The 24,201-nt window shown below is 39.3% G+C and overlaps 2 protein-coding genes and 2 long non-coding RNA genes across 4 annotated transcripts; 1 reads left to right on the top strand and 3 right to left on the bottom strand.

The window, feature by feature from the left end:
* Positions 1 to 8,060: 8,060 nt before the first annotated feature.
* Positions 8,061 to 8,639, bottom strand: LOC124208651. The gene is made up of 3 exons (XR_006880540.1): positions 8,605 to 8,639; positions 8,449 to 8,537; positions 8,061 to 8,384 (listed from the first exon to the last, which is right to left on the bottom strand). It is a non-coding gene; the product is annotated as an uncharacterized LOC124208651 (long non-coding RNA).
* A 1,075-nt stretch (positions 8,640 to 9,714) lies between these two features.
* On the bottom strand, positions 9,715 to 10,883 carry LOC124208650 (kynurenine aminotransferase-like). The gene is made up of 3 exons (XM_046606499.1): positions 10,361 to 10,883; positions 10,195 to 10,300; positions 9,715 to 10,130 (listed from the first exon to the last, which is right to left on the bottom strand). Exons 1-3 carry the CDS (start codon positions 10,508 to 10,510, stop codon positions 9,994 to 9,996), a joined length of 393 nt encoding a protein of 130 aa, XP_046462455.1. The 5' UTR covers positions 10,511 to 10,883; the 3' UTR covers positions 9,715 to 9,993.
* Positions 10,884 to 13,973: 3,090 nt separating this feature from the next.
* On the top strand, positions 13,974 to 15,164 carry LOC124208649. Its single transcript, XR_006880539.1, has 4 exons — positions 13,974 to 14,188; positions 14,249 to 14,372; positions 14,429 to 14,568; positions 14,651 to 15,164. It is a non-coding gene; the product is annotated as an uncharacterized LOC124208649 (long non-coding RNA).
* A 1,485-nt stretch (positions 15,165 to 16,649) lies between these two features.
* On the bottom strand, positions 16,650 to 23,234 carry LOC124209057 (nischarin-like). The gene is made up of 2 exons (XM_046606926.1): positions 23,097 to 23,234; positions 16,650 to 17,174 (listed from the first exon to the last, which is right to left on the bottom strand). Exons 1-2 carry the CDS (start codon positions 23,232 to 23,234, stop codon positions 16,650 to 16,652), a joined length of 663 nt encoding a protein of 220 aa, XP_046462882.1.
* Between the last annotated feature and the right edge of the window lie 967 nt (positions 23,235 to 24,201).

Here is a 24,201-nt window from a genome sequence, read left to right as displayed (position 1 = left end):
GTAATCGTTACTTCTCTTCCACCCTTTTTTCTTCTTATCCGAGTGCAACATTTTATTCGAAAAATGAAAACAGAAACAGTTATTTATTTTTTTACAAATGTTTTGTATTGATCGCACACAAAGAACACGTTTAATAAACCATTGGCTCTTCCACCGAGTCCAGTTTCTTCACTGCTTCCTCGAGCTTCTGTACCACTTTGTTTTGCGGGAGGATGCTCCGCGTTTTTCAGGGCTTCCTCTTCTTCTTCTGCTGTGAGGATCAGCTCCTTGTTCGCCGGCCATGCACCTTGGTCGTCGTTTCTGTGGCTGCCTGTTCACCACTGGATCTGGGGCCGGAGTCGCTGCCGGAACGGGAATCGGGGTTTTTTTAAGAAGCTCTTCCTTCGCACGCTCCGTGTCGCTGAACAGACGCTTCAGTTCGCCACTTAAGTTGACTGGCTTGATTCTGGGAGTTTTCCCCTTGCCTGGCTCAGGATTTTTGGAAGATCTGAGGCTATTGCGTCTTACCGTCTGCTTTGCCGCCGTCTCTTCTGGTAAATGCCAGTGGGCTTTTTCCTCATTCATGGAGTTTCAACCGGCAAAAGGGAATGCTCATATAATCAAATGGGTATGCTGATATTGGAAGTTATAAAATGAAAGAAAGCAACACTCACCGCCACACCATTCCGTGATACGATTTGGGAGGAGGTCGTTCATCTTTTCTTAAAACCCAGAAAAATATCAAATAAAGATATCGGAATATTTCTGAACACTGAACTTATTAGAATGGCAAGAAACTGTTTGAGTATTTCTATCTTCCTTTTAACAAATTTTCATAGTTAATTTGCTCTAATCTTATGAGAATTGAGAAGGCAACAAGAATACAATCCATAAATAATCCAGTATTACATTGTATCATGTGGTAGTAGTGTTATTGTTAACCGGTCAAATAAACAATAAATACAACTTTTTGTTACTTGCTGGAAATGTAGATCCAATGACGGTGAAACTGGTCAAATAACAACCCAATTCTCTAAACGGAAATTAGGGTTCCCTTAAAAAGCTCTTCCTCTGCACTGTCCGTGTCGCTGAACAGACGCTTCAGTTCGCCACTTAAGTTGACAGGCTCGGTTGTGGGAGTCTTCCCCTTGCCTGGCTCAGGATCTTTGGCAGATCTGAGGCTATTGCATCTAACCATCTGCTTTGCCGCCGCCTCTACTAACTCCTTTGAGGGAGGGTTGACAGCTGATTTTCGCCTGGGTTTCAGGAGTTTCACAAGCATTACACCAGGATTTCTTTCGTTGAAACTTTGAAGAATAAACTCTAACTGTTTGGCTGGCGTACGACGGACGGCTGGCGCTTCTTTTCACGTGGGCTTCGCCTGGGTTATCGCTTTGCCTTTCGACGGCTTCGGCAATATCGGACTCAACGGAGCCGGAAATTTCAGAGACTCGACTTTTACCTCTTTCGAAGCAGCCGCCTGTTTCTTACTTGCTGCCAGACATTTAGGAGCCGCTTTTGTTGTTGTTGCGTGGCACATCGAGGCCGATGGCGAAGGTTGAGTTGCTTGTGCCGCGTAACGAGCGATCACCGCCAATAACTCTGAGGTAACTAGGTCACTCGCCGTGCCCGGAACTGCGAACTGTCCTGAAACGAGGGCCGTCACCGGCTAGTACAGGTTTTCCGTTTGGAGTATCAAACGGACCCGTATTCAGAGCTACCGCGTTTACCCTGATCTTTCAGCGGAGTTTCAACTCTACGAACTTAGAGCGTTCGTACGCCTTGCGCCTTTCCTTGGTTTTTCCTTGGCAGATGGAGCTGTAATTCCAAGTCTGTAGAAAAATCTCCTTGGGAAGAGTTGATCGAGCAAGTCCCAGAAACTTTTTACGTCGTTTCTGTCCACTAACTCGATGGACTACTGTCTCACTTTAGTGATACAAGTTCCCAGTCTTGGGTTTACTGCTGCTTTCGTATTTGACACTGCAGTTGTAATAATAATCGGTTCGTTACTAGGTTCGAGGGACCATGTAAATATATGACATCATCTTGAGTTTACTTGATTTTTAAATCTAACGTAAATATCAATTTAAAAAAAAGATAAAAAATATGAAATCCATTTGGATAATATTCAATGAGGGCTGAGTCTCTTGCAGTCCCGTATTAGGCTAGAAGACCTTGAAGCAAAACTTCAATTTTCCAAGCCGATAACGTGTGGTTGAATTCGTTCACGTGTGTCCACGTCCACCATGTTGAATATTCCGTGGACCGGGAAAATTCTGCCCGGATTCATCCTTGGTTGCACGCACAGCTGTAACTTGAACTCATTGCTGCCGTGCTGTGGGAGCATGCCCAACGGGAAAGAATCGACCATAAGCGAATAACTGGCGCCTTTCTATTAACACTTTCACAGAAGATCGCACTCGGCCACCAAGTGTTTAGTGTTTTTGTCCATCCTGGAAGAAAATAAATCGCGTCAAACCAGTGAAAGAATCAAACTGAAATAAGAATAACTAAAAAATATTACCTGGGTGACCGTTTACCTCCTGCCCTCTTGAGATAATTATCCAAATGTGGCGAAAGAATAATTCAATGTCCAGCACTTTGTCGTCCCACGTTCTCCCTAGCCAATCAAACATGTTGACGTGACATGCTCTGACCAATCTCAGAAAACCTAAAATACAATAAATTATTTTACGGAATTTCAACCAAAAAATCTTTGCTAACAATCCAAGATTGATTTGAATCAGTAAAAAACGAACAATAATAAAAATCAGTCCGCGGATGAAATTTTTTCAAAAACTTTCAAATATACGCTTAAGAAAAAACCTCATCTTGTAATTATTCCAATGTGTTTAACCGAACCCCCCCCCCCCGGACAGCAATTGCTTTTATTTCAAAGATATTAACATCAAATTGGTTTTGCATCAATTATTTTAAAAGCAGGGAGGATGACAGTTGAAGTTATTTCGAAAATACTCTTCGCTTTTCCTCAAGGAAATTGTTAATTCACCACACATGCCTAGCGTATCAAAAGCCGCTTGACATTCCGTAACCCGTCAGACAGCTCGGTCACACGTAGAAGGAGTATGGGGCGATGGGATCTTACCGGATCCCCACTTACGGTACTCACACTACCTCAAGAGCCAAACGCCACCGTTCATAGTTGTGAATACTTGATGTGCAACCATGAGCAGGAATACTGATTACCGATCACGCTCCGTCTTCCCTCGGTTTACTTGCCCACAATCGGCTCCTCTCCTCCCAGCCAAACGCCACCGTTTATAGATGTGAGCCGGAGGAACTGCAAGTTCCGCTGCCAGTTTGACTAAAGACAACCGGACAGGATGTGACGGACCCAACAATACATTTCAAGAAAAGGGGTAAAGTCATTGAAAAATAATCGCTTTTCAGACTATAATCGGTACCGAATTCAAAATTAAATGAATGCAAAACTAAAAATATATAGATATTTAAAAAAATAAAAACATAAATGAGGGTTGGGGGATTGTTTACAATTATTCGAATGATTACAAAATACGAATTATATCCACAAGTTGCGTTTAAGGGCTGACAAAAAATTTACAACATACGCCTTGAACGAGCAGGGTTTGGAAGAGAAATGACTGATCGGTTGAATAAAAAAATGGCCAGCATTGAAGTAGAAGCAGTCCCAAATCCTCAAGTTTTAGAGGCGCTGATCAAACTAGCCAATCTGATGAAAGGAAGACTTGGGTGAAGTAGGGCAGAAAACAACCGTGAAACAAACAGCCCAACCGACGCATTCTATTAGCAACGTATACAGATTTGAGAGAAATGAACCACTTCAAAGATGAACAAAGAAACTCCAAATTTGGCACTAGCTAACCGTGAAAATCTAAAAACTGCAATTAAAAGGACCCAACTGTAAAAACCAGTCACTTTTTCACTATTTGTGCAACAGGTTTCAAAAGTAGAGAAAAGATGGGGAATTTTTTTCTCTTTCTTATCATCTATTTGGAATTGCAATTACATAAAAAAAAGTGATATTGGGTTTCTAACATTTATTTTTAAAAAGACCTTAGCGAAAATATGTTAACTTCGATTTGAAATTTGTTTGATTCATCAATAGCGCTTAAGTGTGCGCATCTCGTGTAAAATTTGCAAGAAAGAATTTTCAAGTAAGAATAATGGCCATATTACTGAGGCACAAGAGGACGAGCTGAAGTCCAAACGAAAAAATAAAGACCCTAGACAGAAGAAAAGCAGAGCAGCCAAAAGAGAAACAATTTCAAAATTGTGTGAAACACATCTCGAAGTAAAATCAACTTTGAAGCTGAGAGGAAAAACTGGCGTCCAATTCAGCCAATTCATCTAAAAGCCATTGTTGATATTGCCATTCACGGTTCTGCCACTCATTAAAAAAAGGTGTGATATTTATTGCAGCATTAAGGCGCTAGATGACTTTACAGATAAAATAATGACTGACGGATTTATGGTAAATTACATTAAATCTATCTTAGCGCACTAATTCTTTAAATCGCCTTCTTGCTATAAATATTCAAGGTGAGTAGGAGCTCTTTTTATTTAAGGCTTCTACCAAAGCTGTTGCTTCAATTGAAGGCAAATTGCATGTGTCTACGTTCCTTTTCGCTAAATTCGCGCACAAAATGATCATCATTCCAAACATGTTAACATGTGCCTTTGTTCGGCAACAATAAGGCGTTTAGAGGAATTTGCTTCTCTTGTAAGACCAAACAATGTATCAATTATAATTCAAGACTACAAGGCAAAAGTTCTAATTTGCCTCACCTGCTGCCAACGAGCAAGCCCCACTTTTGATGCACGTTGAATGTCATGTAAGTCTCCCAGATCATCACTGGGTTATTGCAGGCAAGCATAAACTTACGCCCTCTGTTTATGCTGGAATCAATCTTGAGGAAAATGGAATGGGAAAAATTGTGGCTGTAAGTTATTCGTGACCGACCTATACATAGCTGTATGCTCGGGGAAACAAATCAACGGCACTATCTTATTGATTAGATTTTAAGCATTTGATTAGTATACCAGAATTTGACGTTTTTATGAAAGACGTTTCTGGGAATGTAAAACTAGTGGACATTATTATTGTTGACAGGGTCCGGATGAAAACCTGAGGTATTTATTTTTTATGGTAATTTTGATTTCTTATGATAATGATTCGATTGTTTTAAGGTATACAAAATGTATCAACGTGTGAATTAATTTCTTGGTTAATAATAATCAAGACGCCCTTTTTTGGGGCAACGAATGCCCCTGGCCGTAGTGCATTTAACAGAGTTGAACGAAAAATGGCTCCCACAAGTAGAAAGTTGACTGGGGTGGAATTCTTAACCAAAGTTTAAGTCAGTTTTCGTACTTAACTTTGTGTTTCCGTACTTAACTTACCAATTTTCTTACTTAAGTCCAAAAATAAGATTCTCAACCAAAATTGTTGTAAGTCAATTGATGTTTTTAAGTTTACTTTGTCAAGTTTCTTACTTGACTTTCTCAAAAGTGTAATCCAACAATTTTTTGGATTAACGACCTCTAACTAAGAGGCTCTTAGTGAGACTTTACAGTGCAAATTGATTGTAGTTGGGTTAAATTTAATAATTTTTAGCAGACGAATGTCATCATTGTTTCATAAAAAAATATGTCGATCTCTAGCAGCAACACATATTCGACTGACTAGTGATTCTAGTGATGATGGTATCTTGGATGTGGCTCACGTTCTCAATGATATAAATGTGGTTCTTGGTGAAAATAGAAGCGATAGTGAAGATAGTGTTCAACGTCAAGAAGTTAGAAGAAAGAAACGTGATAGAATGCGACCTTTCTACAAGAAACGCAAAGACGTTCTTGAATATTTCGATGATGATAAAATAAGAAGAACATTTAGATTAGATAGAGTTTTCATTCAATTTATAACAGGCAAATAACATGATATTCCAATGACACCCCAGTGTTTTTATAAATCCTTTTTGTAGAATTTGTTGCACCACATTTGCATAAAAGTAACACAAAAGCTAAACGTAAAATAACACCACTTGATCAAGTGTTGATTGCACTGCAGTTTTATGACACAGGAACTTTCCAAATGGTTGTTGGCAATGAATTGAAAGTTAGCCATCAGGCTTCTGTTTCAAGATGTGTACGTGATGTTTCTTTGGCCCTCTCACAAGAATCTAACAATTACATTGTTTTCCTGCTGACTTGTTGAAGGTAAATCAGCAATATTTTTCATAGTAATCCCTATTAACTGCGTAATTTGTAGGTGAAACATGATTTTCAGAATATTGCTAGAATACCCGGTGTTGCTGGGTGTGTCGACGGAACACATGTACAGCATCTTCAAGAAAACCTGACACTTTTGTCACCTGACAACGCTGAACAAAACTGTCAGCTTTTTCTGAATGATACGGTACGTATCACGCGCCCATTTGACTACGAAAGGATTATGTTAATAGATAGAATTACCATTAAATAAATGTGCAAGTAATGTTATTCGTTTTATTTGGTTATTCTCACATATTCTTCTACAGTCTTCATCTTGTTTTTAAAGGTGATTTGTGATGCTCATTTTTGGTTCTTATCTGTTAATGCAACGAAACCGGGTAGTTGCCACGATTCCACTGTATTCAAAGGAAGCGTTAAGGAAGGAAATTTATTAACGGAGTTTTCGGAAATGGTTTCCTTCTTGGGGACAGTGGGTATACCTGAGCAGCATACCTAATTACCCCATATGGAAACCTTCAACACCGAAAGAGGTAGTAATCAAAGTGGGTAGCCATTTCAATTGGTGTTAGTTAGTTATATCCATATTCTTTATACCTAATAGGAGAGATTTTTTCAATCCCACAAAGCTACAAGGTGCACAGTTGAACGTGCATTTGGCATTTTAAAAAAGAGATTTCATTGCCTACATGTTGAATTACGTCTCTCACCAACAAGAAGTTCTAGGTCAGTATTAAGAACCTAAAATTGTAGTTTGCAATTCTAATTTACGTGTCCCATCGCTCTCTATACAGAGTTATAGTAGCATGTTGTGTTTTAAAAAAAATAGCTCTTGATTGTAACCAGTATTTGGATGAAGACGAAATGGAGGATTTATCCGACGATGACAATGACGAACCTCCTGATAGGCGTAATGAAAATAATATGAGTCTGATTCCCTTATTCTTCACCTAGGTTTTGCCAAAAGGAGTAGAATAACAAACAATTAATTTTGAAAATTGTATTCATCCCAATATTCATATACGTAATACAACTACAGTTGTTCAGCTGTATGAAACAAAAATTCATGAACATCATTGGGGAGCTCAGATGATTCAAATGGGACGCCTATCTCCCGTCAAATTTGTATAGACAAAAGGAGAACCTTCAGTCGACGTTCCTTTACGTGGTGGCTCGCAGATGCAGTACTATCTTCACAAACGGAAAATTTCGCTTTCTTTACAACCTGATTTACACTCATTTGTTGTTGCCTTTAGCCTCTTGTTTTTTATCTAACGAATAAGTGTCAACAGGCGCCAAATGAGATCTTGATGGTAACTTAGTCCTTGATGACAACGGGGTGTAAGATACAAGTCGAAGGGATGTACAAGCCGGTGATGGTTTACCAGAATCAGAATCACCTTCAAGAACATATGTACGTGATTGATCGCTTGGAAACGGTGTTGAAGAGCCTGGGGTCGTATTCTAGCCTTGACTTAAGCGCGGATTTGTTTCTTATATTACCTTTTTTGGTTTAAAAATCTAATTTATGCTTGGATTTTCCTAAAACCGTATTCTAGTTTTTCTCAACCACCATTTTTTCTTAAGATTTTTTTTAACTTGTCTTTTTAGTCTTAAGTTAGCAAATTTTTGTAAGCCAACTATTTGTTGGATTACAGCGGTTATTTTCTTACAATTCCGTGCTAAAGCTATTTCTTACAGCTATTGTTGTTCTAGTTTTTAGTATTTTCAAGTGTTAATTCCCTATATTTCCCTAAACATTGCTCGTAAGTACTAACTCTAACTATATAACAAAATTTTGCAAAGTGCCATAATAATTAAAGTAAATCAATTTCATGTTAGTTATGTGTTATGGTTTATTAAAATACATATTTTTTACATACACACTCTTATCAACTTGAAATTTCACTGCGTCACTAAATAATAGATTTAGAACTGTCTTGAAGAGCCAGCTTTTGTTTTGCCATGGAGAGATAAACATTTTGAAATGCAATGGCCTTAGTTTCACTGTTCTGTGAGCCACCACCTACCAAAAAAATAAGTTAACGTAATGCTGGAATACCTGTCTTGTCACCCTTCACATAGATTCAGCAATACTTGTGTTAGCAATTAATATGCTGTGATACCACCACTTTAATTGGTATCCAGCTTCAAGACAAGAAGAAAACATGGTTCTAAACCAAATACAAGCAATAATTAAGTTAAAATTACAGTAATTAAAAACACAATTCTAGTTACCTATCTTGCGATACATTCTGCAACTAAATAAATTTGTCATGACAGCTTTTTCTTTTGCTGCTGGGGCAATAATGCACGCAAATTGTTCACTGAGACAATAAAACACTAATTAAAAGTTCAAATTCCTATTAATTTGCATAAAAAAGTTTTGTTTACTTTCAAACAAAATTCTAGCAGACTTTGTAAATTTCCTTAGGAAACTAAACAGCATCTATTATTGTACGCAATGGCTGCGATAAGCCCCGCCCTCTAAGAAAATAAAAAATTCTATGCTTGAAAAATCTGGTCTTGTGATTCAAACTTATACTACGTTCAGAAATAAAAGTAAGAAAATTTAAGCTAGAATACGTCTTTATTGAAAAGACGAACTTAGATTTTTTCCTAGCTTACGTGAGAAAATTATTTAAGAAATTTTAGTAAGTTTAAGACCAGAATTTAAGCCAAGGCTAGAATACGGCCCCAGATAAGCTAGGTTAAGTGATTCCTACTTAAGGGTAGCAATGATGTCTGCAGAAACTACGACTAAAAAAAATTTGAAAAATAAAAAAACAGTTAAAATTTTTTAATTTCTAAAATTAACTTACTACGGTTATTGTGGAGGTACCGCAGGTAGCAGCGATATGCCCCCGGTTCTCCAGTTTGACTTTTCATGATGTTGCGGCCAAGGAAGCAATTTTCCACTTTTGTTCGGGCATTGTGTACTGTAAAGTTGCCCCTTGGCGCATTTGCAGCATTTAGGCTATTGACATATTCCTCGAATTTGTTCCCCTTTTGAACATCAATAGTCATTGCTCCCATAATAATAAGGTGGTTAATAAATATGGTGGCTCATTGCCTTTTATTTTCCGCAACCTGATTGTTATGGGCAAAATAATTGGCCACATATGGGTCACCTGTGAAATTGTAAGAAAAGAATGAAAAAGATGAATAAATTTTTTTTTTAAATTTCATACCAGGATTCATAAAATTAAAATTATATTTTGACGATTTAGATGCCGAGGACCTGGACTACCCTGGAGAAATCTCATCGAAGATGCTTATGGCTAACTTTCCGACTCCCGAGTTGATTGAAGAAACGACTCTGTTATACAAAAGACTCGCCCGCACTCCAAGTGGATCCATCCGTCATCCGATCAAGAAGAACGACCGGAATAACGCACGGTCATAGTTGCCCGCTCAAATGTGATGACAAAGTTCACATTTAAGGTTCGTGTAAGCCTTAGGTAAATTCAACGTATTTTGTATCTGTAAGTATTTTGTATTTGTAAGGTTCGTACACGAGCCACTAGTACACTTCGTCCATGATGCACAATGCGTCAAATTTGATGCACAACTGTCCAATAAATTCGAGTTCCTTTTGCGTAAAGATTTTTCCCAGGGGATTATTTGGAGTGTTGACTATGATGGCTTTGGTGCGGTCGGTGAACATGGGCGTGAGCTCTGCGTCATCCATTCAGAGGAATGGCCCTCTCCGCCAGCTTTCTATTTGATAAGACAAAAACACGTTAGATCTATGCTAACGATAAGAATGAAACAATGCGAATGTTATACAGGACGAAGTGGGATGAAGACAGGGGTTTCACCGGCGAGGCGAACCATGGGCTCATAACAATCAAAGAAGGGCTCAATGATGATGACTTCATCTCCAGGATTGACACAGCCCATGATGGTGCAGAAAAAAGCTAGACAGATAGATAATCGTCAAGAATTTGTTGATGACAATTCATTTCCACGCAGTAATTTTACCTTCGTAAGCACCACCTGTAACCAAGATTTCAGTCAAGGGATCAACGGTTCGGCCAATGTGTTGGCTGTAGAGTTTTGCAAGGGCTTGAATCAGACGTGGGTGACCCTAAATAAAATAATTGGTAGACTCAAATTCATAATAAATATGTGAGTAACTGGCACCTACATATCCTCTGGTATATTGTTGCAACAAAACATTGTCTGACTTGGACACATCTGCCAACGCATCAATGACGTGCTGTGGTGGAGCAAAATCTGGAAAACCTTGAATCGAAGAAAAATATGGTAAAACTTGCCTCAATAAACAAGCAATCATTTTTGTATACCCTGTCCAAGATTGAGTGGCTTGTGTTCCATGGCCAAAGCAAAAAATTCTACCCTAAATGTTAAAGATGGTGTTAAAACAAAGAAATATATTGAGAACATGTCGAGTGTGGAATACATGGAAACATACCAGACATTCTACTCAAGGCCCTTGTACATGTTTGACAGTTGGTGTTTTGACGAACTCATTATGGTGAAAGCTGAGTGACTAAATTTTCTACTAATAACCGGCGTGAAATTCTTGTGATGACCAGTGGCAAGACGTTGCAGCTGCTGGTGGTTGGAGAAATCCGTTGCTAAGGGAACGAGATAACGAACTAGAGATTGCTGACGAATAGAAATGGTGGACAAAAGCATGACCTGCTAATAAACATTTCAAATATTCGATAAAGAATGAATTTTTTTTTCTTTATTACAATATTACATACCTGCTGCTGTATTACAGATTTCAATGTAAGTAAACAAATTTTTCCGGCCCTTTCGTCTGTAGCTACAGACCTGCCGTCTGGTTTCGACTAGTTAAACTGCTGGTGGTGGTTTCGATTATACTCGATTGATTGGCTGGAAAATTCGAGTCTCGTCTTCCTTGTCTGAAATGGTTATGCAGCAGTACTATTTGATTATAGGTTGAGAATTTGCATATAATGCGTCTAGCGCACCTTCTACGGCCTCAATTGACGATTATTTCATGCCCACTACCACGGAATTGAAATAAAATATTTCCGAGACAACCGACACACACCCAAATCCGTGTTATTGAGGATTTGTTGTATTTAAAAAAGGCATTACGTCATTCTCGTGGAAGTAGTTTCATTCCACCCGTAATAATAAATCGAAATTGAGGTCGCGCGTCTATACAGTCGGTAAGAAAGTGTTCTTTTCTTAAGCGATTCATTCACACCGTATCAAAACGATCACTTCCCCCGCGAAACACATATACACGAGCCCGCTATTTTTGAATTGTGTGCACTTAACTAGCGAAACATCTCTGTATGTGTATAAATCTATCCTATAGCTAAACATGTATAAAGAAGAAGAAGAATGATGAAATGGATTCGTCGTCTCATTTGAGAGCTCAGCCCGTTTCTCCTGCACTTTTTTATATTCATTTCAGCCGGGGTTTTTTTACAGACACACATTCGATGGCGTTCAACTGCTGCCAGTTGGCACAGCGTTATTCGCAGGAAGGAGAAAGGAAATGTAATAATAATATCAAAATTGGGAGAGAAAGAGAGAGAGAGAGAAAATGTTTGCCAAGCGAAAATGTGCTGGCGTTAAAAGTTTTCCCCTTCCATAATTCAACACGCACACAACACAAACCCACACGAGGGATCCGTGCGATTGTTCATACATGCGTGTAGCGTGCCCAGCAGGAGAAAACAAGCCAATTGGCCCAATGGCCAATGCGTGAGCAAGAGAAAGGACTATACGCACACAAAGGACAAAGTCACACCAACAACAACAACATTTGTCGGTTGACGATGGGAAGAAAATAGAAATGGAAAGAAGAAATAAGAAAAAAAGAGACAATCCCGGCGCGGATCAGCAGTTGATATTTCCTGGGTGCGCGCGTGAGACAACATTGCCGGCCGGATAAAAAGGGAAAACCGGCAAACAGCAATATCGGTCGATCGGTCCGGTCTCAAATAATAAAAAATGGCCAGGGCCCAACCCCCAAATGACTTGGCTTTCTGAATTAATTTTTGATGATATTTCATTCGCTGTCGCAAAATATGTTTCCCACCACAACAACAACAACAACAACAAATAATAATATTAAGACCAGTGGAAAAGAATATAACGCCGAGCGTTCAGCTCCTTTCTCTTTTTTTCCCGGGGCCCCAAAATTATTCGCTGAGTCCCCCCAATTTCAAATGAATATTATAAATAGAAATTTGATAAAAAAAGCCACCTTGCAAAAGCTATTCGTTATTTTTTTGTTGAATTTACATTTGGTTATGTTGCAGACTTGGCAACGTTTCTTTCTTTGTCAAATGAGATCGGCCATTTTTTTCTTGGTGACAAGAAACAGTTATTCAGCAGAGAAAACGAGAAACGCGAGTCAAGAAAATTCCACCGAGAAAGAAATCTCAATTTTGAATAAGAAAGTTTTTTTAATTATTCTCTATTGCCTTGTTTTTTGTGTTTTTTTTTTGTGTGTCTTTATTCTGTTTATTCCAAGTTAAGTTAGTGTTTTAATGTTTACTTCTTTTTGACGTTTTCAGATATTGAAAATGGTTGCATCTAACATGTTGGTCAACGTGACCTATATTGACGACTCCGTTCGTGGTCATCAAGAGTCATGTCTGTATTTCTGGGGATCTACAAAAGATCGAATTTGGAATTTGGAGATGGATTTGCATCTGGAAAAACTCAAGTCACAATTAGAAAAACAAGGCCAACCCATGAATCCTGGTGACCTGGACAGTGAAGACATTTTGTGTGTCTATATTGACTTTAGGTGGCACAGAGTCAGAAAGTCAGCAGATCAAGAATTGAAGTTGAAGAACTCTGGCAGGCTTGAAGTCTTTTGTGTTGATTCTAGGAAGACACATCGAGTTCATCTAAACTGCATTCGGACACTGGACATTGGTGACATTGCTGGGTGTGAACCAAAGGAGTTATGTGCAGCTTGGTCTATCCGTGACTGCCCTCCCCTTGCTGAAAAATTTGTACTTGTGGATGTCATAGCCAAATTTGACAATACCACTCTTACCCGGCAATGGAGTGATTTGGCAAAGCAGTTTTTTAAGGCCAATGTCGAAGATAGAATATGGGAAGCCATCCCCGTGGCAATGTACGGTGAACATCAAGGTGTAAGGCTGATTGATTCAAATAATCGGCTGCTGGCTGATCAACTGATTGAAGAAAAGTTTGGAGGACCGGCTGCATTTGAACACTGTGAGGGGGAATTGCTCTTTCATCCAGCAGCAGTTCTTTCTAACTCTCCACGAAATGTGTTCTTTACGTCACCCTTTGGCTTGCCTATACAAGGGCAGCCAACGCCGGGTAAAAAGCAAATCAAAGTTGTTTACGTAGATGACTCGTCGAGTTTCTACCTGCATTTCGTTGATTCCGGCAACAGCCTGGTAAAATTTGGATCAACATTACACAGCTTTTATTCCGGTAAGATGTTCTACATTATTAGATGGTTTTCAATGATTAAAAAATAATTATGTACTTTAAAAAAAAAAAACAGAAGAGTCCAGGCCGTCCATTAAGGATCCGCGGGTCGGCGTGGCATGTGTGGCGAGATACGACCAAGACGGTATTTGGTACCGAGAACAAATTCTGAAAATCTATGATCATCTGCGAGCCATAGTTCTTTATTTCCATATTGCTTCAGTTGACGATTCCCATCAGGTAAAAGTTTTTGAAAATAACGACCTGAAAAAGTAAAATTTCATTTTGCTTGTCTTAGGAAAAATTGGAAAAACTTGATAGGTTTGATGGTGCCTTGTCTCCTAATGACTTGCACGAGGATCTGCCCAGACCCGGAACTACGTGCGTGGCTCGTTTTGACGAAGACGGTTGTTACTATCGCTCGCAAATCCTCAGTATTGTTGATGACATTGCCAACATTCTTTTTGTTGATTATGGAAATCAACAAAAGACTCCTCTATCACGACTGAAACAAATTACCCCAGGTTACGTGGAGTTGCCGCCAGTGGTAAGTCAATTTTGTTTGTAATTTAAAGTTATTACATCTAATGTATTGATTTGTTCATAGGCTTAGAAGTGTAAATTAAAGGGGGTCAAGTTCAACCCGATCTGCCCCGATTTCATGGAACACATTGACGCATGCTTTCCAACAAACGAGGAGCTTTCTGCTTTGTTTCACGCTCCCCCTTCAGGTTGGGTTGATTTTTTTATTATGTGTGACCTCTACTAAATACTTTTTAAAATTTAGGTGACTGTGGTGAAGTATTTGAAGTGGATTTGACTGTTTCTAAAATTGGCGATGCGGCCCAGTTTTTGATTAAGAATGACGTATTGGAACGTGTATCTCTAAAGCGGAGCTTATAACTTAATAACTTACCTCGACACAAGGTAAGTTATTTATTTCTCCCACATATTTTTAAAATTTTGTTTCAATTTTTTCCAGTTTAAAATCGTTTTCAATATTTTCTAGAATCAGCGGCGTCGATTGTCGCAGAGAGCGTAAGAAATCCTTATTTAAGATAAAGTTCTTTAACGGGAAGGAGTGACGTCACTTTCATTAGAAGAATTACGCTCTCTAAATATCTTTGACATCTATTCCTACACGAGTACGATTAATGAATCGTCATTCTTAGTTACCAATGTTTGTTTTTTAAAATTTTCAGGCTAGCTATACTCGTGGATTGAATCTTTCAACATGAGAACCCAAGATGTGGTGAAATATTTAGAGCAGTGAATTGCAGTGTCTGTTCACGTTGATCCGGCAACCTATTCTCTCGTCCTTCTTTGCCCGATTTCACTTGCCTATAACCACTACTAACCGTGTGCTTGTTCAGTAACTAACCTTGTCTTTCAATTTAAGCCTGCAAATGTTGGATTTTTTTTTCAATAAAGAACTTCTGTACGTCGTACCATTCGTGGCGAAAGTTTTACTAGAGTCATGTGCTAAGAGCTAAGTTTTCAAACCACCCAAGCAATGGACCCTAGGAATCATGTAGATTTTGGAAGAACTACATCGGGAGCCTGACTGGAAACTGAATTTTAAATTTGAAGTCAAAGTTCTTTGCAAAACTCTAGCCATTGAAATTCACGATGTTAAGCCGGGAGTAGTCTTCAAGGATCCTGTCACGTTTGGAACCGCAGTTGTCCCATCCGCAATTACAACAAATGTATCAACAAGTACCACAATTGCAAATCATTCAGCAACAGCAGCAGCAGCAGACAACACCACCCAACAACTTGCTGGCTCTCCTGCACAACAAATGCAATCCCAGCCTGACACAACTACTCCAACACCAGCTCCATCACACGGTTCACAGTCTCAGTGTAGGTATGCCTCGTTTAAATTTGTTGTCGTATATATAATTTATATTAAAATTGTGTATATTTAGGCACGACATTGATTCGCTGCTGAGAACATTTGCTATTGACGATTACAAACAATCTCAAGACAGAATTTTCTGCTATCTTGCAGAGGAGCACCAGACCACAACGGAAAGAGTTGGTTGAACAAGCAGCCACTTTGAGCGCTCAAGAAAACGTTGAACCAGCGTGTGCGTTTATCCAAAATACAGCCGCAAAGAAATCCATTTCGGAAATCGATAAACGGCTTGCCACAGAATTTTATTTACGCAAGCACGTTCGAAACAAAGGCAGGAGATACGACTACGACCCCATTGTTTTCGCCTATCAGGTACACACATCTCTTATTTTACGTCGGGCAAACTAAACGTAACAAAAATACATCTTTTTATTATACAGGCCGATCGAATGCCGGAACCCATTCATTTGAAAATGAGTGGCGTTACACCCCAACAAGCTGGCGTATATGAGTAGTTTGCCCGATACATCCCTGGATTCTTACCTGTCACGGAACGAGATGCAGTCATGCTTGTGCCTAAGATGTCCCCACGTTTACCAACGATGAGATTAGCGTCATTTTTTAAAAAGTAGCCATTGAATTGAAGCATTTCTTGCAATCACTGTTGACATTGGGCAGCTCAACACAAGCAGTTGCAATTAGTTTACTTGCACTGTATCGTATAACCGAAGCTGAAACTCTGCGATAAATAATTGAGTGCGTTGCCAAGGCACAATACTGGAATTAATAGGTAACTAGACATTGATTTGTGGTGGTCGTACTGATTCTAAACTTTGTTAAATCGCAATTAAGCCTATTCATTCATTAAAATTCATACCAGTACTGTTAGTGTCGTTCCGGAACCACCTTCGATTTCGAAGCTGTTGGTAATTGCTGCTGCCCCTACATGTTTCTTCAAAAATTTGAAGAGGTCATACAGCACTCCTCTATGACATCTGAGAGGAGCATCAGCAGGGCGTGGACGAAGATGAGCTGCAGGATCAGCAATTCCAGGAGCTGCAGCAGCAGCATTTCCTGGAGCTGCAGCGGGAGCTCGAGCACGTTCTGCAGCAGCAGCAAGAGCTCGACCACGTCCTTCAGCAACAGCTATTCAATGAGCTGCAGCAGCAGCATTTACAGGATCTGCATTGGGAGCTCTTCCACGTCCTGCAGCAGCAGCAATTCCAGGTGCTGCAGCATTTGCAGGAGCTGCATTGGGAGCTCGACCACGTCCTCCTGTAGCAGGAGCAATTCCTGGAGCTGCAGCATTTCCAGGAGCTGCATTGAGAGCTTGACCACGTTCTCCTGCAGCAGCAATTCCAGGAGCTGCATTGGGCGCCTGATCACGTTCTGTAGCAGCAGCAAATACAGGAGCTGCAGCAGCAGCATTTACAGGAGCTGCTTCGGGAGCTCGTCCACGTCCTGCAGCAGAAGCAATTCCAGGAGCTGCAGCAGCAGCATTTCCAGGAGATGCTTCGGGAGCTCGACCATGTCCTCCTGCAGCAGCAAAATCACACGGACGAAAACAAAACACATGCACAGTAATTAATGGAATATCATACCGGATGTCGATGATGATGGAAAGGCGAGATGGAAGAAATTGGAATCCCATCCAACTTGCAGTCTGGTTACAACTCTTACATTAATCAAAGTCAATATTAATCCAATCAAACACAAACAACACAATTGTCTGTTCCACAATCGTGACGCGTTATGCGCAGACAATAAAATTCGGCAACAAGGAAATCGGTACTTTTTTAAATTAGTGTCTTCCCTCCCTCCACTGCTGTTGGTTGTTTCACGCTGCGCAGAAACGGTAGGAGGACGCAAAGTGATGAATGATTGGACCTTGTTTTTTTTCGAATTGTCGACATCGGACGCCGCGTTTATTTATTGCCTTTCACGCCGAGAAGGAACACGGCCGATCCTCCCGCACAGCAAGATTCTGTGGTCTGTGTTTGTAATGTAAACACGCTCGTCATTTGATTAGTCTAATCCTTCATTTTCCCGCATTAGTCGATAAGGTAGACAGGGATGTTGATTAACGACGGGGCACTCATCTTGTCGTCTTGTCTGTTTGTTATCTTGGGCGGTGGCCGGGCTGTTATTGTTTCGCCTGCGCAACACTAAAGGAGTTGGGGTCCCGATTGGCGGTGGCCGCGTGTCGTCGATTGTTGCACGACAAGGTGGGAAGGGAGGAGAGGGCTGGAAATAGAACTTCCTTTCTCAGCAGCCGATGTCTTGGCTCTTTTGCTCTGGCCAGCGAAAATAAAACAAAGACGACGGAACGAGATTTTGTGGCAAAATGTCGAAATCAAATCAGCGAATTTAGAAAAATCCAGCGATAACTCGACTCGGAATCTCAGCAGAAAATGTCTAAACGTCTAATTCTATGAATAGACGAAGTATAATTGCTGCACGTGCCGCGCCGTTTAGACTTCGGCGGTCATTCCAAAACTGTTTCCCGTAGCCGACCACGCCTATATTGAGTTATTTGGATGCGGGATGAAACGAACGATTCATCACCGTCAAACCAACTTGACGTCACAGAGACTTGACGTTTCTACGTGCAACAAAGAGAAACGACTAAAACAAACACAACATTTCTTCTTTTTTCTTAAATAAATAGAGCGAGGTAGCTGGTAAGTTTTATATTTTGTGGTTCACGTAATCAATCAACTTTGGCTCATACACAACGGGAATGAGGAAATAAGAGTACGTGAAAGTAGCGCGAAGTTCTTTGAAATGATGACACTTACCAATTTGCTGTGGAAAAAGGTGGACTATATAGATTCACATGAAGAATGAGCTGCAGCAGCAGCATTGCTAGGAGCTGCTTCATGAGCTTAACCACGTCCTGCAGCAGCAGCAATTCCAGGTGCTGCAGCATTCCCAGGAGCTTAATTGGGAGCTCGACCACGTCCTGCAGCAGCAGCAATCGCTGGAGCTGCAGCAGCTGTAGGTATTGAACCCGGGTCTACCAAGTCGTAGTCGGATGCTGATTAACTAAGACATGCTAGTTATATTGGAAGACCTTAACAATCATATACTATTAGACGATGGGCGTTGGGACTTTTTAACGGATGTTCAAACATCACCTTAAATTCGCTTCCTACCACCCATCACTTACACCACAAAAATGAATCAAATAAACATGATGTGAGCCATTTGACGAAACACTCGATATTTATACATGCTTAGCCAACAATATCGACGGACAAACCAAATGTATAGGACATTACATGCACCGTGCTTTGCATGTAAGCGTATGTTTAGGCATTTACGCCAAAATTTCCCAATTTAAGTATGCTAAAGTACCTACTTAAATTGTAAAGTACTGTTCAGTGTCCAGTACATACTTAAATGACGAAATATAATTTCCTTACCGCTACTTGTTTACTATATAGATGTCGGCCCGATATCTGAAGCCAAAATAAAAACTTGACAATTTTGAAACGGTCGGCTGAGAGTCGGGGGAGAAGTTGGATAAGTTGGCTGATATTGCCAACCAAAAAATTGATTGGGCCGACATCGGTCCAATAAAGTGTGTTACTTGCGTAAATTTAAGAATTTCAATAAATTTTGTGCAACCTGCGTATAAAAGCTTCGTGTTATCCATTTTTTAATCATACACCAAATCAAATTTATATTGTAAATATCTGTTCAGTTGATTCCCGTGTTTTAACTTCAGTTTCATTTGGTTGACTGTTTAATAGCACTCGTTGTTCTCCAGCAATGATGTCAACACTTCGTAATGTTTCCAATAGTTTAACATTAGTTACGTAATTTAGAATATGGGCAAACTTTAAAGCCCACCCTTGCCACTTCTGTGCCAAAGAGGAGAAGAAACAACTATTAATAATTGATTTGTAAATCCCGAACTCTCGCAAATTTGTGTCAGCGAATCTTGGACTAGGTTTGTTTCCAGAATCATATCAGCAATAATGAAATGTTCGGATCTATGATTAATGAAATCCGTAGTCAGTCCATATTCCTTATTATGAATATTTTACTGCCTTATACATAGTTTTAAACAAAAATTTGTCTACTCCTCCAGGAATGTAAAAAAAAAATTTCACCAATGTGAAAACAACTACTTTCATTCAATGGACAAGTCCCCTTAATAAGTACTGGGGTCCCAGTTAGAAAATTTGTTGACATAAATTGGACTTGCCCATCAATTGAACGCCTGCTTTGTAACGCAAAATTATCAGAAGTGGAATGATTTCTTATGTCAGCTCTTGAAATTTAACATAAACGTCAGAGTTTAGTCGCTAATGGGCCCATGAAAGGACCGATTTCATGCGCACTCTTGGTGTCGGCACACAGAGTTACTACTGTCCCATGCACTCGAAAACTGGGCCAATGAGGAATGTCAACAAGCATCCCCTCTTCTGATTGCAATATTCTTTAATAATTTGATGCTTATGAATTCTTTAATAAATAAATCGAATCCTTGATCTTTTAATTGTTTGGTTTTAACTATGACAAACGGAAAATATTTTTTAGAAGAATTCTCAGGTGATGGTATATTTGAAATCAGGTAGCAAAAATGGCCAATTTAATGAATATTTACTTTACTCCCTAGCGGATTAACCAAATCTACTTCATTAAAGAAAACTTGGGACCTAATGCAAACGGTAATCGTTTTCATCCCTGTGTGAACGAAAATAACTGCCAGTCAATTTCCTATCTTTTAAAGTCGTCGTTCGAAAACAAAGAAGTCAGTGTGTGTTGAACACCGATGTACTGAAATTTTGTTTTGATTTGCTGAGGTAAATAAAACACCATTTTGATCTCTAATTGGTATTGTTCACTACCAAATTCAATTTTTAAAATGCCGTAAATAATTTACTCTAGTGAAACAAATTTTAAATATTCGTGATATACTTTTGTCTTTTAAAGGTAGCAGACAATTGTTTTAACGACTCAACAATTTTTTAACCAAAAGACCGTATTGCAGAAAAGTATCCAACAAGTTTTCTGTAAAAAAATTTATTTCGGTTTTAGTATCATCTTGTGCCGAAAATTTGTGCCAAATTTAACCCACAATATTTAAAGTATCATCTGGAATTTGAATTCCTTAAAAATCATGTTCAAATCAGCCTTAGGAACATCGAGGTCTACGGCTTCTACCATGTATTGAAATTGAATATTGCTGCCAGTGTCTCTTTCCGGATCAAGGACATTTTTTTCACACTCCATCAATTGATAACGACATTCGGCACATAAATTAAATTTCTGTTTGCAACCATTTTTTCCGAAGAGAACTTCGTCATTTCTTTCTTTACCGGCAGTTTAAACCCGTGCTGTTCACGGAAATGCTTTGTAAGGGCTTGGTACGGGCCTTGAACAGCTGAACATTTTAAATAAGTAAAATCCCTTTCCCTTTAGAACAGTATCTTGCAAGAAAACCTGACACTTTTGTCACTTTTGTCACCTATCAGCTTTTTCTGCAACATACTGTACAAAGAGAGGCATTTTAGTGTCCAGGGAAATTTGCCATAAATTGGACTGCACGAAATTGAAAAAAAAAAATCCGGCAAACATAAAGCTTATTATAAAATCAACATCAACTAATTATCAAAGAAATTGATTGGTATCTGCCGTACCAAAAACCTAATACACAATGATAGATATATCTGTATCAAAATATTTGTCTCAAACTGAAAATAAATGGAGTAATCTTAATTGAAAATGACAAATCCTTGAAGACGAAGACATTCCGGATACTGGAACTGCAATAAAATTGCAGCAAAAACCCCGAAATTTCGAAACGGCTTACTAGATAAACAATCCAACTTAAAAGTAATTTCATGGTAAAAAGAATGTTAAACGCACTTCAGTTTCAATCGAGAGCAAAAATTAAGCAAATGGCGATAATAACTTTAAAAAAATATAATACTTATAAAACTAAAATCAGGAAAAACATCCAGCATCATGGAAAGCACTCGAGATCAGATTCTTAGGGGACTGAAGAACACTCTGCAACAACCGGCAAAATTTGCGTACAGTATAACCAATTAGTTATAATTCCTTAAGAAAGTTGTATCGTCTTTATTATGCTTATGTTGTCTTTCTGTCTAACATGAGGTGTAACAGGTTCCCACTTGTACACACTTATTGGAAAAAACATTCTCATGCCCAAAAGGCAATAGCACGAGAAATGACATTGGAAGAAGGGAGAAATGACAAGTATGCTGTACACTTCTCAATGGGTACACGAAAAATTGTTTGTATCTGGGTAACTAAACTTGTATTAAGTGTAAGCGATACCCACCAAACCTACAATTTTAATGGGTACACTTTATTAGTGTGCTTCGATGGGCAAGGCATTTTTAACTGAGTGTTAACTTACTCTATCAGAAGCGATGATGTGTTTACTTTACTACTTAAAACTGAATTTCTAACCTGGAAGAGTAACTCTAGTAATTCGTTCCGTTTATTGACGGAACGAGAAGCCTAAAATGCAATGGCTAATCCTCCTTGAATCCGCCTTTAAGGTTACGCCATCCAATTTTATTCTCCGTTCCTTTTATTTGAGTACCTCAGATGATGAAATGGTGTAATGTGTAATACCGTAATTTAGATTTTAAAAAATTCTAAAGCCAATGCCCTTTTTCAAAAGAAGAGTGTTTTTTTCTGTAGTTTTGAAAAATTTCCCATGATTCTTTTTCATTCGATCGTATTAACAGAATTGAATTGATAGTCCTCTTTTCAGTTACCTCCGAACTTTTACCAGTTATTCGTATGAATTTCATACTTTATTTGATAATGTGACAGAAAAATCAAATAACGAATTTTGTTTCACTAAAAAGGGGACAGAGGAAATATTAATCTTGTTTTAAATATTAAAACATGGAGGGGGTAAATGGAATAGAGAATTATGCACTGGTATAGAAAAATGCGTGAACGCAAAGTAAAAATGGGTGCCTTAAATTTATGCATCGCAAAAAATACGTAAACGAAAAGTACTTGCGAAATGGATCCCAAAACTAGAGGTGACGACGAATGTCAAAATTTGCTCACTTCATATGAAAAGACTAAGACTAGACTAGACCTACTCCAGAGGCAAATAACTAAATAACATATTCCTAAGGCTAAATAACATAGACCAAACTATCAGGTACAAACTTGCTTCTTTTCAATCACCCCAAGTGGATTTTCTTTCCATTTTGGTTGGTTGTTGCCCCACTGGTTCTCTCTATCGAAGTATAATTATTATTTTTCAACGAATTACTAATTAATAACAAAGCGTGGTTTGGTTTCTAACCCCGTCCCTCTTTTGCAGCCCCTTGAACGCCATAGCTTCTCCCTCCCCCCTTTTTTCGGGTTCGACGAAACCCAACCAATATGGCGGCCGTGCTGGAAGACTGTTGGCCATGTATTTTCCCCGTACCTCTCACCATTGCCCTACTCGCTTTCCTTTGTTCTGCATCAAGTCGGGATTTGTTGTTAACTTCATTTTTTTGTATACAGTACCTGTCTGCCTTTTGGGTGCAGAATTTAAGTCTCACCACGTGGTTCACGACTCTTTGAGTAATTGGGATTCTTCTACCTCGCTGCTCAACCCTTGGCCGGCCAACGTAAGACGAATGGCTTCAACGCACGATGACTCTGGAGCGCCTGGCCGTGTCCGGCCATTGTGCCAAACTTCTACCAACGATGATCCTACGGTGAACGGTAAATGCCTCATATTGCTCTCTTTCTTGCTTTTTCTTTTTCTTCATTTTTAAAATTGTTTTTTTAAATACTTAACCCCATTTCATTCCACTGGGGTGACGGGCCTCTGGGGTGAAACAGACAACGATGGAAAATAAGCAACATATTGGAGAGATAGAAAGGGAGAGAGAGAGAGAGAGAGAGAGAGAGTGGACAATTAATTAACCCCTGGAAAGCACGGCCAACTTGTGGCTCGCTGCGACACGACGGGCGCGTTATCCCGGCCGCTCTAGGCGGGCGGCCGACCGCTCTCTCTCTTTTTTTCTCTCTTCTTCTTCATTTTACCATTTTGTTTTTCTAATTGTTTACCCCACCATTTCATTTTACCAAGGGGGGGGGGGCTTCTGGGGTGGAATAGCAGACGATGTCAAAATCGGGAAACATATTGGAGAGAGAGAGGGAGAGAGAGAGAGTGGGCAAATAATACACCTCCGCAAGCATGGCCAACTTTTGTCATTACTTTGTGTGCCACATAACGCACAGTTTGTTGCCCCATACCGAATTTGTTGAAGATGAGTTTTAGCGCGTTGTGCAGTCCGGATCCATTGAAGTCGGCCAGGATCTGGATGTCTTTAATAGACGAATTACAAATTAGTTCGTCATCATTACCCGCTCTATTCTTTTTATATCTTTGAAATGTTTAGTCTCCATCCCATAGGTATTCTGGGTTTCATGTTTTAGAGTATTTTTTTTTTGCTACGTTCGTTTTAGGACTGCAACCAATCTGACACTTGTGTGATGCCAACACGTTTTTAGCTTTACAAGCAGAGAGGGTCGTATAAAGTAATAAATTCGTATTAAGCTGCAAAACGTTCTTTGACTGGTTTTGATTTTGGAACAGTTAAATACGTTAAATTGTTGGTTACAGTAATTTTTTTCATTTTAATTTAGTTGCTTTTCCGCCATTATATATAGATATATTGTTTTCCTCTTTATATCAA

Source organism: Daphnia pulex, chromosome 12, assembly GCF_021134715.1.
Source record: "Daphnia pulex isolate KAP4 chromosome 12, ASM2113471v1".
Taxonomy (NCBI): domain Eukaryota; kingdom Metazoa; phylum Arthropoda; class Branchiopoda; order Diplostraca; family Daphniidae; genus Daphnia; species Daphnia pulex.
Note: the sequence above shows the minus strand (reverse complement) of the source record. Positions and strands in the feature narration are given on the sequence as shown.